The sequence below is a fragment of the Urocampus carinirostris genome, chromosome 20 (genome assembly GCF_059441175.1).
Source record: "Urocampus carinirostris isolate Australia breed hairy pipefish chromosome 20, RoL_Ucar_1.0, whole genome shotgun sequence".
Classification (NCBI taxonomy): domain Eukaryota; kingdom Metazoa; phylum Chordata; class Actinopteri; order Syngnathiformes; family Syngnathidae; genus Urocampus; species Urocampus carinirostris.
The window spans coordinates 10,480,616-10,496,082 of record NC_142368.1 but is presented as its reverse complement, the minus strand read 5'-3'; the positions used below and the strand labels follow the sequence as shown (position 1 = coordinate 10,496,082).

The 15,467-nt window shown below is 40.4% G+C and overlaps 1 protein-coding gene across 2 annotated transcripts in view; it reads left to right on the top strand.

Moving 5' to 3' along the window:
- Window positions 1-15,467, top strand: part of fam184ab (family with sequence similarity 184 member Ab) — a 113,438-nt gene that overhangs the window by 92,930 nt on the left and 5,041 nt on the right. Inside the window, exon 21 of one of the 2 annotated variants that reach the window (XM_088324845.1) lies at window positions 7,356-7,642. The exons of the other annotated variant lie outside the window; for it this stretch is intronic. Within the exon in view, the coding sequence (XP_088180971.1) occupies window positions 7,356-7,642 (287 nt within the window). The remainder of the gene's footprint in view (window positions 1-7,355; window positions 7,643-15,467) is intronic. 2 annotated transcript variants of the gene reach the window in all.

Genomic DNA, 15,467 nt, shown 5'->3' with positions numbered 1-15,467 from the left:
ATAGCTGACGCCATCAAAGTCATCTTCCTCAGTATCGGAAAGAAACTTTGTCATATAGGCGTTGTCCCACGCTCCCTTATTCCAAAACACGCTAGCAACACGCTCGCAAAGTAAAGTTTACGTGCAGTAGCTCTGTTTCCTTCTTTATCGGATTGCATGATAGCTTTTAGCTTGAAAGTTGCGTCATGTGCCTTTCTTTTAGCGATTTGCATGGCGAGGGTAAGTTTACGCTAATTTAATTTGTGCACAAGCTAAGAAGTTGCAGTCTTCCTCGCCGCATATATTCCAGCGGTCTAAATCTTACCTTTTGTACTCGAGCGCTGCTGTTGGCTGTTAGAAAAATTACATAAATTGGCCGCATCACTGAATAAGCCGCAGGGTTGAACGTTTGGGAAAAAAGTAGCGGCTTATAGTCCGGAATTTACGGTGATATGCATTTCTAAAATAACATAATGTAGTATTACTATGTTATTAACAGGTTGTAATTATGACAAATTAAGTCAGCCGTTAAAAAATCATGTTAGTTACTAATCAAGTTCACTAGAAAATCGCAATGACCCATCACTGGCGAGCTATTATCAGAACCGGTTCGCGGCCTGCTATATGATCATATCAATACATTTCTGTTTTCTTTTTTTACCTTTTTAACCTTATAATCACTTATTCACTATTAACCTTTTAATTTGAATTGATTTTTAGTCTGTACTTTATAATATTCATTTGCTTTTTGGATTATCCTGATTGATTTTGTTGTTCGTATACTTAAATGTTTTATAACAATTTATGTTTTTACCCTTTATTTTTGAAGTTATTTTCCATTCCTTTTTCAATACTGACAAAACTCAAATCAAAGAAATAACCCCAAAGATATAGGAAAAAACAACATTGTTTACTTTCTTGTTCTGTTTGCACATAGTTTTGCTCAATTTAATTATTTTATTTTCTATTTTACTTCACATGTTTTGTCAGATTTCTTTTTTTTTTTTTTTTTAACTTTTTGCAGTTCCACACTGCAAAAAGTATAGTTTAAATCAATCTACATATCCAATATAAATAAAAAAATAAAATGTAAAATGTTCAAAATCATACACCAACAGAGTACTTTGCAGTGTACTTTTATTTTTAATAGTCTTGTACATTTATTTGTATTTTTTTCTACTATATGTATTGCTTTTAGCACTTTGTGTATTATCTAGCGCCTCCTAGCGGTGGAAAAACGTGATTCGTTAAAAAAAACAACCAATCTTGATTTGAATAACACAGAAAAATAAATGTATTATCATATAATTGTGCTTTTTTTAAAAATATATAGAATTATAATTTATTCTCATTGGTATCAACATTGTGAAACATTGTATGCAACGAGATTAGACATGGCACTCTAGAATATACATGTAATATCGAGACTTTGGAGAGAGAAGAGATAAAAGACTGTCAGGAGGAATGGGCCAAAACTATAAAAATTACAACATAGTGCTTAGAATTACTGGCCCAAGTTATAATAGTCTCAATGCAGTGAAGAATAGTGCATTGTAACAATAGTGCAATGAAATAAGTGCAATAACATACCAATTTAAAGAAAAACCCAAGATAGTTCACAATGTATATTTATACTTACATACCTGCAGAGTCCGGGTCCCGTTGAAAAGAATTCAAGGGAAAAAAATGTATATTTCCAAAGGTAAAGGTGGGAAAAATGTATATCCACTATTGTCCGCTGCGTACACAAACACGGCTCACCTTTACTCCACTTCCCGTCAGCCCCCGTTGTTTTCGCCCCTTCTTTTTGATTCGCCCGTGGAAAACATATCAGAATAAGTCTCTAAAATAAATACATTACAAAAATATACAGTTGCAAATACATATTATACATGGTTACACATATTTACAAAGAAAGGCGGTACACCGAAAGAATTTTCAAAGCTTTAATAATAATATTATAATTTTCATCCCAAACCGTGCCTGTGAAGGGTAGCAAAACGCTACTAGCAACACGCTCGCAACACAGTGAACGGTTCTGTTAAAAATAACATACCATACTTGTAATAATCACGGTAAACCGTCCTCATCTTCCTCCTTATAACTGACGTCGTCAAAGTCGTCTCCCCCATTATGGGAAAGAGACTATGTCATGTAGACGTCTTCCCACGCTCCCCTACTCAAAAACACACCAGCAACACGGTCGCATAGTAAAGTTTACGTGCAGTAGCTCCGTTTCCTTCTTTATCGGACTGCTCGATTGCATTTAGCTTGAAACTTGCGTCATGTGCCTTTCTTTTTGCAATTTGTATGGTGAGGATATTTTTACGCTAATTTAATTTGTGAGAAGTTGCAGTCTTCCTCGGCGCATATATTCCACCGGTCTAAATCTTACCTCTTGTACTCGAGCGGCGCTGGCAGCCGTTAGAAAAATGACATCAATTGGCCGCATCACTGAATAAGCCGCAGGGTTGAACGTTTGGGAAAAAAGTAGCAGCTTATAGTCCGGAATTTACGGTAGTTTATTTTTCAAACGTCATGGGTAGCTCTACCTCCTTCATCTATGCCTTCTCATCCCCATCAGAGATGAGTCCCACCAAGATGTTGTCGTCAGAGAACTTCACAATTGTGTTTGTGGGGTGGGTTGGTGAACAGTCCAAGGTATGCAGAGAGAACAGTACACATCCTTCGGGAGATCCGGTGCTCAGTGTCTGGGTGGAATAGATGTGGCTGCCGAGTTTCACAGCCTGTGCAGGGTTGAAGAAGAAGTCCATAATCCAGCTGAAAATGTAGGAGAGCCCGAGTTCCAGGATCCCCGGGACGATGGTGTTCTACACAGAGCTGAAGTCCAGGATTAGCTTTCTGTAATAGCTCCCGTGTTTTCTAAATGGCCCAGAGCAGCACGAAGAGCGGTGTTTATGCTCTCATTTGTGGAATGGTTTATCTTGGAGGCAAACTGATGAGGTTCCAGGGAGGGTGGGAACCTTTGATGTGTTGGAACCAATGATCCCTCTAAGCTATCGCGCACTGCCCGCACATTCTCAGCGCACAAGAAAATCTATCCAGCGCAATGGTCCCTCTAAGCTGCATTGTGCGCAATTGCGCACTACCCAGAGCTTTTCCGTGCACAAGAAAATCTAGCCAGCTCACAAAAATCAGGGCTCGAAATTGCTAATTAAGAAGCGAATAAAGTCAAAGTTACAGTAAATGAAGGTAAAAATACAAGGGTTTCCCTGACGTTGTGTTCTAAATGCGGTATTTGGAAGTCAAGGTCGAAGTAGAACGAAGTTGAGTAAAGTTATTAGAGTTTTTCGAGAACCGGCTTCTTCGGCTCGGCTCACTAAAAGGAACCGGCTCTTTAGGGTCCTAAACGGCTCTTCAGGTTATTTTTGCTTCTTTCATCTCTATATGACCAAATAGTATGTAAAATTATGCACAAAATGACTTAAAGGAAAGGGGGAATAGAACAAAAAAGAAAAAAATACCAAAATGAAAAAGTAGTGAAAAGCTGAGAAAAAAATAAACAAAAGGAAGAGAAAAAAGAAGGAAAAACTCAGAAAAAAAGAAAAGAAAAAAAAACAAAGAAAAAAAGTAGATAGAGAACGAAAAGAAAAAAAACAGCTAGGAAAAAATAAACACAATGTGTTTTGTTTTTTTAAAAGGAATTTAAAAAAAAATAGAAAAAAAAACAGGGAAAAAGAAGAAAAAGTTTGTGTTGCATTCAAATCATTTCCAATTATACCAAATCAATCTTGTTGCCAACATTGTACTTCCACTAAAAAATGTGATTAAATACAGTTGTGTATCGTACAACCGACTAAATAAGCCACCAAAAATTTTAGCATTATGCGACAAAAGATACCAGGAAAAAAAAAAATTGGAAATCTAGTGAAAGAATTGTTGTAAAAACAAACGACGTTATTCAAAACTGAAAACATTTTTTGCACTGCCGGAAACTCAGCAAAATGTAACGTGATGTCAAGTTTTGACCATGTTTGATAATGATTTAGCAGCCACACTTGGGATCGCTGTTGCTCACTGTTGTTTCAATCGTTGCTCACCGACTTTGTGTGAATGCTCAGACCCCTGGAAAATTACAGGGAACATTGGTTGGAACACCAACCCATCAGAGCATTTCATGTCCACAGGCTTAAATGCGATAGGCCTGTAGTCATTCAGTCCGACCACTGTTGGCTTTTTTGGGATAGGGGATGATGAGTGGAGGTCTTTAGGCAGGGTACAAAAGTTTCAAATCCGTCATGTGTTTTTCCCTCGGATCGGACAAATGACGTGAGCGTCTACTCACAATCCAGCTGATGTCCGGTCGAGTACATGTCATGATGTAAATGAGGCTGCCCAACGTTGCTCTGTATGTTCTCTGGTCCGTTTGGCCCCCATCTGGTGTCAAATCACGTTTTATTTTGCTAGTTGTCACCAGGGTTGGGTAGGGTTACTTTAACTGGATTACTTTCAATTACTTTTGGATTACTCCAATACCAAATATGCTCATAAAAGACAAAAGAAACTAAATATGAATCAAATGATGACTCACAACACGTGGTAAGCTTTCTCTCCTAGCTTTGATCTCTTAAATAGAATGTTAGAAATAGAAATAATAACAATAATGAGTGTAAAAACGGGTACAATTTACCTGCAAATGAATGAGTCACACACAACAGGTGGTTAGCTCCTCTGCTGGCTTTCAACACTATAAGGGGAATTAGCATTTTAGCACAACATGCAACGTCCGGCAAAACTAACATAAAAGGCGACAGAAACAAAACGAAAATAAATCCAAACAGCTTGACAACATCAATCACAGTACTGTGCATGTTGAGAGATTCGTCAGCTGTGGTTTTAATGTTTAAAATAAACTTTTTGCGGAGCACCAAAAGATCGTGGCTCACCGTTAGCAGCGCGCTGTAGACTGCCAACGACATCCGCCTCCTGGTCACAAGATGTTAGGTTTAAGCCCCCAACATTTATGATAAAACGCTCTGAAATAAAAGACAATAGAGAATCTGATCAGTTTTTAGATATCTTGCAAGGAGAGCGATCGAAGATTGTATACCGCCAATCTCCCAAATCACTCTGAAGAAATCTTAGATCTCTTTCCTCTTTTTATTAAGGTTCGCCCTATCGTACATAAGTCTCAACTTCTCTAAAGGGAGGGGTTCTATCTAACTTGTTGAGACCGCATTCTAACTGTTGCTACGCAGAGTTAATGAATCTTCTTTCGCACGCCTTGCTTTCCGCCCGATGATCACAGCTGGTTTCTGTTTGGACACCTCCTTTCTTCTTTCAAGGCTTTCGGTGAAAAACAACTTGAGTTATTGCATGCATAAAAGGAAAATTATTACACAGATTATTCCAGGGCAAGTTGCACCCATTGGTATGTGAGATAAAGGGACAGACTGTACAAAAAAACAACTCATGGCCTTGAAGAACAGCTCACGGGCTGAAAACTCTTCAAAAAGGGCTGAGAACACTTATAACATATTAATGTCAACTGTAGGATAAATATATGTATATAATTCCAACACAAGATCAAAAGCCAAACCAAACCTTACCCCATACCAACAGGTGGCACTGTTGGACTCATCATCGCAGGACACTTACACAAAAACTATACAACATATTTCAGCAGGAATTTCAACTAAACAAAAGTTATTATTACACCCGTTACACATATACTTCTCCAAATGATGAATAAATAGCTGACAACTCCTTTTAGGGTTCCTTTACTTCCTCTTTTTTTAAGATTCATTTTCAAATCTAATCCATCCAGAATTCCGACTCATTGTGACGAGTGCTCCAAATGAATTTCAGTGTTTCAGGAGTGTGATGTTCTCACCGCATGCTTTTTCACTGAAGTGTATGTTTGTGTGTTTTGTCGCTGTTTGGTGTTTGTGCGGGTGTGCGGTCAAATGTGTCCTTGCTTACCGTCTCACTTTGCTTTCCAAGCCATTTGGATGTCAGACGCCCAACAAGCTGCGTCCCAGTCGAGATGATCCGTTAGCGCGTCTTTGGGACCTTTCCTCATTTTCCCCCTGTTTCTTTATCTTATTCATTTTGCCCTTTTTATCAAAAATACAGTGGTATCTCTCTATACGAGCACCTCTAGACTAAGTTTAGGAAGGAAAATCCAGTTCACGAGCAGTCCCAGAGGCTACCACTAGAGACTGCTCACTCCTCGTGATCTGTTTATGCGCATGCCAACCACTACAGGAAAAAAAACTTGTAAAATGTCTGTTTGGTTCTGGGGCTGGATCCGGACTTTCTAATTTGAGGCAGCCACTGTCACGAGACCGGACCAGATCGGAGGCAGGAGGCAGGAAGGGTGAACTCGTTCGCGTTAACCATCAGTTACTTTTATTAAGGAAATAAAAGTCGTCCAACACTCAGGGAAAAAAAACAAAAACAGGCTTACAGGCAAACAGGAACTCAGACTAGGAATACTCACAAAACAGGTTTTTACTCGGAACGGGCAAGTACAGGTTTCCTCAAGTCAAACAGAACAGAATAATGCAAAGTAATTCAATGAACCCGCAACCGGCAATCCCCAAAACCCGCCCTTAAGAAGCACACACGCAAATTAGAAAATCTGCTACAGGCGGTGCCAAGGGGGCGGGGCCGGCCGGTCGCCACGGCGACCATGCTGGACGTGACAGCCACATCAGTTAAATAATTTCAACCTAAAATATCTCACTTTGATTTTCAATATTATGCTTTATAGTACAGCCCAGATTATTGTATTACTCACATGCTATAATCACAAATTACTAGGGATATATTCTAATCACAACAGTAAATGTGTTAACTCGTTTAGTTTAACAGTTAAGTGAAAACAGCTTTTCACCTGAACCAACTCACCATGCTATACAAACTCAACAGTGTTCTCTAGAAGCAGAACAGAGCATTTTGTTTGCATACATTTAAAAAAAAATCATAACTTTTGATTGGAGTATCCTAGAGCAGTGGTTTTTTTTTCCAACTGAGTCGCAAACCCGTTTTAAGTGGGTCATAGGTTTTTTCGTTTGCAAAATAATGCTAAGAAGAAGAGAGACAATTACAGTCCTTACCAGTAGATGTCGATAATGCCCTGCTTACTTTCTTCTACCTGTTCAGTCAATTGGCGCGTTTAAAAGGGACCACATCCTATTTTATTGTGATTCTGTTGGTTTTATTTCCTTTTTATGCCCATAATAATGTGTGGCAAGAAAGTTAGTGATAACGGGAAATTCAAGCTACGAGCACTATCCCGGAATGAATTTAGCTCGTATGAAGAGGCACCACTGTCCTTTCACCCTGTTTTTTTTTTACTTTGAAACCCTTCTCTCCCCCGTTGCTCCCTCCCTTCCTTTCTTTCTGTGTAGCAAAAGCGAAAGAATGAGAAAGCATCGGTGAGCAGATTCGGCAACTCCGCCGGTATCAGGGTTCTGGAGGCAGCCGGCTCGGGCCTGGCGGGCTCCGGGGCCGACCTGCAGCCGCCGCAGCAGGCCCCGCCCCAGCCGCCCCCGCCTCCTCCGCCACCTCCGGCCTTGCCCGGCCGCCTCGAACCCCTTGCCCACTCCCCCCTTCTCCTCCATCATCTCGAGCTGAACGCCAACAAACCTCTTCCCCTGCCGCCGACCCCTCCCACAGAACCCAAGAAGTTCATGAGGTGAGAGAGAGCGACAAAGAGAGGGCGGGGTCGTCTCCAGCTAGGTGGGCGATGCCCTATGAAAATCATCCAATCACAGAGCTCAATTGGCGCGAAAAACGCTTGATAGGCCTGTGCTCTCTCCAGGCGATACACCAGTGTTGGCCGCATTACTGAAAAACAGTATTTAGTTACAGTTACTAGTTACTTAATTAGAAAAGTAATTTTGTTACCCCCTAGATTACAGCCTGCTTTAAAATACCCACATAATACAAGAAATAGAAGAAAATGTGTCAGCAGGGGTCTCAAACTTTAATATCTTGGGGGCAGGGTTGGGTAGAGTTACTTTAACTGTATTACTTTCAATTACCTTTGGATTACTCCAATACCAAATATGCTAATAAAAGACAAAAGAAACTAAATATGAATCAAATGATGACTCACAACACGTGGTAAGCTTTCTCTCCTGGCTTTGATCTCTTAAATAGAATGTTAGAAATAGAAATAATAACAATGACGAGTGTAAAAACTGGTACAATTTCCCTGCAAATGAATGAGTCACACACAACACGTGGTAAGCTTCTCTGTTGGCTTTGATCTCTTTGATCTCTATAAGGGGAATTAGCATTTTAGCACAACATGCAACGTCCTGCAAAACTAACATAAAATGCGACAGAAACAAAATGAAAATCAATCCAAACAGCTTGCCAACATCATTTTTGCCATTCCATGTATTCCGTTAAATGTTCTCAAATAAAGTGATCCTTTATTTATCACGGCGGTTTGGATCCAAAACAAACCCCTTACAGGTAAAATCCGTGAAGTAGAAACCTTTATTTTTGACACTTATTACATAAATAATCTACACTGTATTCAAAATTGAAAAACCAAACCAGACCCAAGTATTCGTTAATAAATTAAAGTACTGTACCCTATACTGTAAACATTTACTTATTTTTGACCGATAACTACTTTCTCCGGGACTGTTTAACCAATCAGAATGCAGAACACAATAATGCAGATCTGTGAAGTGAAAATTAAACAGGATTATAGCAACATTATATACAACAATAATGAGGCGATCCATCCATCCATGATCTGCACCGCTTATCCTCAGTAGGGTTGCGGGGGTGCTGGAGCCCATCTCAGCTGTCTTCGGGCAGTGGGCAGGGGACACCCTGAACTAGTTGCCAGCCAGTCGCAGGGACACACACAGGGACAGACAATTCACTCGCTCATTCACACCAATTAACCTGACATGCATGTTTTTGGAATGTTGGAGGAAACCCACCGAAGCACGGGGAGAACATGCAAACTCCTCACAGGAGGTTTGATTTCATGACCTCAGAACTGTGCCGCACACGCGCTAACCACTGCGCCGCCGTGCTGCTCAATAATTAAGCCATTAAGTAGGTAATTAAGTACAGTTTCTACACAAAAAAATGATCAATTTTTTTTTTAAATTAATGATTAATATGAAAAAAAAGTCAATTAGTAAAAATGCGCTGCACTTATTTTAAAATAACATATTAAGGCGGGGGCCTCAAACTATCATCCCCTGGGCTGCAAACGGCCCTCAGGTGGTAAGTTTACCAGCCCTGGTGTACACCAACCTGCGAAAGCATGTTTCTTGGCTTGAGAGTGGACACTTAGCCGAGACTCTCCATAACCATTTTGTCTCTGGCCTTTAAACCACTCCAGGATCTCCTTCTCCATTTCTGGGTACTGTCCATGTTTATATACCCTGTTTGCATGTTAGGCCGTGGGTGCAATTTTTAGGGATGTATCCTTTTTCCATCCTCTAACTTTTCCATCAAAACCAAACTTTATTGCTACTTCCAGGTTTAGCTTGAAGTCAGCAGTATCGGACAGACTATTTCTAATTTTTTCTCCAGGTTTGGTGTATTGCAAAAGGCCACACAATAGAACAAATATTCTGTCTAGGGTCAGACTATTAGATTAAAGAGAAAGAAAAAGAGAGATAAAGAAATAAGAGAAAGAGGGAGGGAAAAGGAGAGAGGGCGAGACGAAGAAAGAAAAAGAGAGAGAGGGAGAGAGCGTGAGAAACAAAAGATAAAAAGTCGTGAGAGAGGGGGAAAAGAAAGGGAGAGGAAGAAAGAAATCCAAAGAGAGATAGAAAGACAGAAGGAGAGAAAAGAAAGTGTGAAGGGTATGAAGAGAGAAAGAGAAAAGAGAGAAAAGGAAAAAAGGAAGTTAGAGCAAAAGAGGTTAAAAGACACAGAGAGAGAAAGAGACAAAGAGCAACAAAGGAAGAGAAAAAGAGAGACAGAGAGTGAAAGAGACAGAGACAGAGTGGGAAAAAAGGGGTGGAAAGAGAGAGAGAGAGAGAGAGAGAAAAGAAAGAGAGGCAGAGAGAGAGAAAGAAAGAGAGACAGAGAGAGAGAGAGAAAGAGAGACAGACAGAGAGTGGAGAGAAAGAGAGAGAGAGAATGAGTGATGGAAAGTGAGAGAAAGTGAGAGAGTGACAGAGAGGGAGAAAGAGGAAAGAGAGAGAAAAGAAAGAGAGGCAGAGAGAGAGAAAGAAAGAGAGACAGAGAGAGAGAAAGAAAGAGAGACAGACAGAGAGAAAGAGAGAAAGAGAGAATGAGTGATGGAAAGTGAGAGAAAGTGACAGAGTGACAGAGAGGGAGAAAGAGGAAAGAGAGAGGGAGAAAGAGGAAAGAAAGAGAGACAGAGAGTGAGAATGAGTAATGAAAAGTGAGAGAAAGTGAGATAATGACAGAGAGAGAGAAAGAGGGAGAATGAAAAATGAAGAGAGAGAAAAAGAGAGAGAGAGAGAAATAAAATGAGAAACAGAAAGAGGGAGTGACAGAGAGAGAGAAAATAAGAAAGAGAGAGAGAGAGAATGATAAATAGAAAGAGAGAGCGCAAGAGTGGGGAGAAGGAGAAAAAAAGGGAAATACAGAAAGAGAAAAACCCAAAAAATACAGAAAGATAAAGACAGAGAGAGATGGAGAGAGTGAGAGGGAAAGAGAAAGAGAGAAAAAAATACAACTTCAGTGTCTTTGTGAGAGGCACCTGGCTTTGGCAACATCAAGTTGACATATTCCAACCTGCAGCTTGTTTTTCTCTTGCGCTTCTCTGAGTGTTGTCTCGCGGGCCGGATTCAATCCATTACCGGGCCTGATCTGGCCCGCGGGCCGCCTGTTTCACACCTGTGCTGTAGAGAGAATATCTCCATGAGGAGAAACTCAACGTCCTTGTGCTGGAGACGCTGCCGCCGTAACTGAAATGAAAACTGCTCGACGTGATTGGATGGTTGCCGCTGATGGGCGGGGTTTGCTCCTATCTGTGATTTAACAGGCGGCATCAAAGAATGGCTTTGGGATGCAAAGGGGCATGTGAGAGTGTGTGTGTGTTTTTGTGTTTTTTTGTGAGTGCTGGGGGTTGTTGTGTTTTTGCTCACCTTCATAATCACCTATTGGGTGTTTTGGCATTCCTTGGAATCCATTTGCATGCCTCAAAGAACATATGAAGTCATCAAGTGTGTGCACGTATGTTCTGTTCGTTGTTTGTACTATTGCATGCTTTTGCGGCTGCTATGTCACGTTTGTGCTAAATTTGGATTACACCTACTTTATATTAATGTTAGGGGTCTTATACTAATACAGTAATCCCTCGGTTATCGCGGTTAATGGGGACCGAGACCACCCACGAAAACTGAAAATCAGCGAAGTAGCGGCGCCCCTTCAAAAATGCTTAAAAAAAATGTATACAGGTATACAGTATACCCCCCTGTATACAGTACACCATATAGGATATACGGGTAGAGAGAGAGAGAGTGAAATTCATGTTATAGCAAAAAAAAAAACCTGTAAAATATATATATGTACACGGAATAGGACTGCGGCGAAACTACTACGAACCATTCAGTATGCTTATTAACCACTCTCAACCACATGTAGCCATCGCAGTTTATTTGGCTTGTTAACACTACCGGTTACATATTGAAAATAAAAACGGTGAAAATGTGATATCCGATGAGTGTTTGTGAAGCGTTTTGGGAAACAACAGTTAAAAAAATGGTCTGTGTTCATTTTAATGAAAGTGAAAGAGCTACCTTCTGACAATAACAACATACTTTAGCTAGCGGCATCGAACGGCTTTTACAACAAATACACGAAACCACACGCCATTAGCCGTGTTTAGGTAGTACAAACGACCGCTCGCTTTTGGTATAATAAAGTCAAACTTGAGATGAAATGTGGCAGAAGAGATACTTACGTCGCGTCGCCGAGTTCCTCCTCGATAAACTGAGCGCCACATAAGAAGAGGGTGAGGTGGGAGGAGTTGAAGGATTAAGCATTGTGCCAGGGCCTCCCCCTCCCCATCACAATAAGAGTGTCCACACCGTGTCCTCTATTGACATAACCTCACGCTTGCTCAAGTCAATAAATGCTTTTATTGAAAAGGTAAGGTATATTTTTTAGACCCGCGAAGCTCTGAACCCGCAAAAGTGGAACCGCGAACTGGCGAGGTTGTTTTATTTTATTGGACAGTGTGGGCTGAAATTAAAGTTCTTTTTAAAAGGATATATTTATGAAATGAAATGATCTGCATTTTATATAGCGCTTTTCAAATCAATGACTTCCCAAAGCGCTTTACAATGTGCTCCACATTTCCCAATAGCGGCCTTGCAGCCATGTAAGGCGCTAACCTGCTTATTGGGGGTATTAGGGGTTCAGTGTCTTACCCAAGGACACTTCGACATGTAACACGGACGAGCCGGGATCCGAACTGGGATCCTTTGATACCAAGACGATGGAGAACGCTCTAGGCTGTGGATCTCTTCTTGGCTCTTGGGATCACTAGTAGACCAGCATTTTTAGAGCGAAGGGTCCTAAAAAATCCTTACCAGTGCTGGGTCATTGTGATTTTCTAATAAATTATTTTTGGTGGTTGACCGAGTCTATTAAATCCTACTTCCAATAATGAATCTGACAATAATGGTAACAACTTAGTGATAAAATGCCTAATAGACTGGGTGCCCTTTGCGTTTATTAGTAACAAAAAGTAGCTCTGAGCTATTTTATCATTTTATCAACCTCGTCTTCAAAAATCCCTAATTGTGACAGCTCTAGTTGTGTGTAAATAAATTTAGAAAATTACTAATTTAAAAAGGTCATCAAAATGGTTCTAAAATCCATAATTGTTGTGTCCAGGCTTTGCTACTAGCAATCATGACATTTTTTACTTTTGGTAATAAAACACATGTACCGTATTTTCCGCACTATAAGGCGCACCGGGTTATAGGGCGCACCCCTCAAAAGTAGTTTTTGGTCCTATATTTTCCTTACATAAGGCGCACCGGATTATAAGGCGCTACAATGGCAACGTCGACAATACGGTCAGATTGTTCGGTCAAACTTATTAATTTTATTGTGCAGGGAAACAGGGATCTTTACTGTGCATATGACAATAAACACTTTGAATTGAATTGAGTTTAAAAATAGACTCATCACAGAAACATCAAGATCGTTCTAAAACAAGATACCGGGAAAATATAAAGCCGCTTAGCTCACTTAAGTTCTCTTGCAGCCATCACGTTCAATAATGATACGTAACCATGGTCTTCTTACAACCGTGAGTGTAGTAAATCCAGGAGAGTAAAAGATTTACAAATACAGAATAGTAAAAAATGTTTTCTCTATGTCGTAGTGCAACCCAACGTGTGATTCACGTTCATCTTTTTCGGCCAATTGCAGGCTTTGTTTCGCCCCTTTAGCCTATGCGAGCCTGTAAATGATAAAAAGGATCCGCCCCCTTTACTTCCGAATAACTTTAGCCAATAGTGATTGAATCAAATGATGATTGACATATTGGTTAGCCAATGAAACGCCGGTAAATAAATCCCAGCATACACCGCGGACTACTTGGCGTTCGGGGGAAAACTAGTCGGCGGCTGCAAGTTAGTTGGAAGACTTTGCGACTTAATATTGATCCATATATAAGGCGCATGGTCAGCTTTTGAAAAAAATAAAGGCTTTTAGGTGCGCCTTATAGTGCGGAAAATACGGTACATATTTTGTTGTGCCTGTTAAATTACAGTGATTTCAAAAACAAAAACCCAGTATCCTTATTTTTTTTTGTATGTAGCCATCAGTAGAAACCTTCCTGAGTAAAAGGTAATAAATTACACACATAGTAGTCTTTTCAGTGAACTGAAAAGGATTATGCATACAGTATTACTTGCTTTCAAAACACACGCATGCGCACTCAGTCACAACTGACAGTATGAGGTCACGTACAGTATAATGCATCCACTCTGAATTAAAGGATTAAAACCATGACCTACCCCTACTCCTTTTTTTAAATCATTCATTTTAATGCGTTAACCCTCTCAAATCTCCAGATATTGGACTCAGTGCACGCAAAAAACGTTTTAAACCCGCCAGAAATATGTAAAAATAATGAGCAGAATGAATCATGATGAAATTGTGTCATGTCCTGACCGAGAATTGCGTCTAATTCGAGTGCAAACGATGGATTGGAGTGTGTCGCCCTCTGCTGGACACAGAGTAAAGTACAATGTATTTGTACAGCACTTTTCAGGCGTTCAAACCCATCTCATCTCATTAGTCGTACCGCTTATCCTCATTAGGGTCGCGGGGGGTGCTGGAGCCCATTCCAGCCATCTCCGGGCAGTGTGCAGGGGACACCCTGAACTGGTTGCCAGCCAATCGCAGGGCACACAGGGACAGACAACTCATTCGCTCATTCACACCTAGGGACAATTTGGACCGGCCAATCCACCTGAAATGCATGTTTTTGGAACGTGGGAGGAAACCGGAGTGCCCGGAGGAAACCCACGCAAGCACGGGGAGAACATACAAACTCCGCACAGGAAGTCTGGAGCTGGATTTGAACCCACGACAGGTTCCCATGACATGAACTGTGCCGCGCATGCGCTAACCACTGCCCCGCCGTGCTGCCCGCGTTCAAACCCAATTGTATGAAAAAATGAATATACAGTGAAAAAATATAACGTCAAATACACAAACACGCACACAAAATAGGTACAAAAAGAAAAAAAAACTAATTTAAAGTTAAAAAAAAAACGTAATATCATTCACCCAAAACACTCGGGTTAGGTCATTCTGGTTTCGTGGGAAGAACTGAGGCAGGGGTTCTCAAAAAAAGCATGGAATTTACAAAACCAGGAACAAAGTAACAAACAAGGGGCCACTAAGCTACTCACAAAATGTCCAAACCAAAAACAACAAGAAAAAATAAATTCTCGCGGTAGTAAAAGCATGGAATTTACAAAACCAGGAACAAAGTACAGACAAGGGGCCACTAAGCTACTCACAAAATGTCCGAACCAAAAACAACAAGAAAATATAAATTCTCGCGGTAGTAAAAGCATGGAATTTACAAAACCAGGAACAAAGTAACAAACAAGGGGCCACTAAGCTACTCACAAAATGTCCAAACCAAAAACAACAAGAAAATATAAATCCTCGCGCTAGTAAAAGCATGGAATTTACAAAACCAAGAATAAAGTAACAAACAAGGGGCCACTAAGCTACTCACAAAATGTCCGAACCAAAAACAACAAGAAAAAAGAAATTCTCGCGGTAGTAAAAGCATGGAATTTACAAAACCAGGATCAAAGTAACAAACAAGGGGCCACTAAGCTACTCACAAAATGTCCGAACCAAAAACAACAAGAAAAAATAAATTCTCGCGGTAGTAAAAGCATGGATTTTACAAAACCAGGAACAAAGTAACAAACAAGGGGCCACTAAGCTACTCACAAAATGTCCAAAACAAAAACAACAAGAAAAAATACATTCTCGCGGTAGTGGAAATGAATAATAACCCA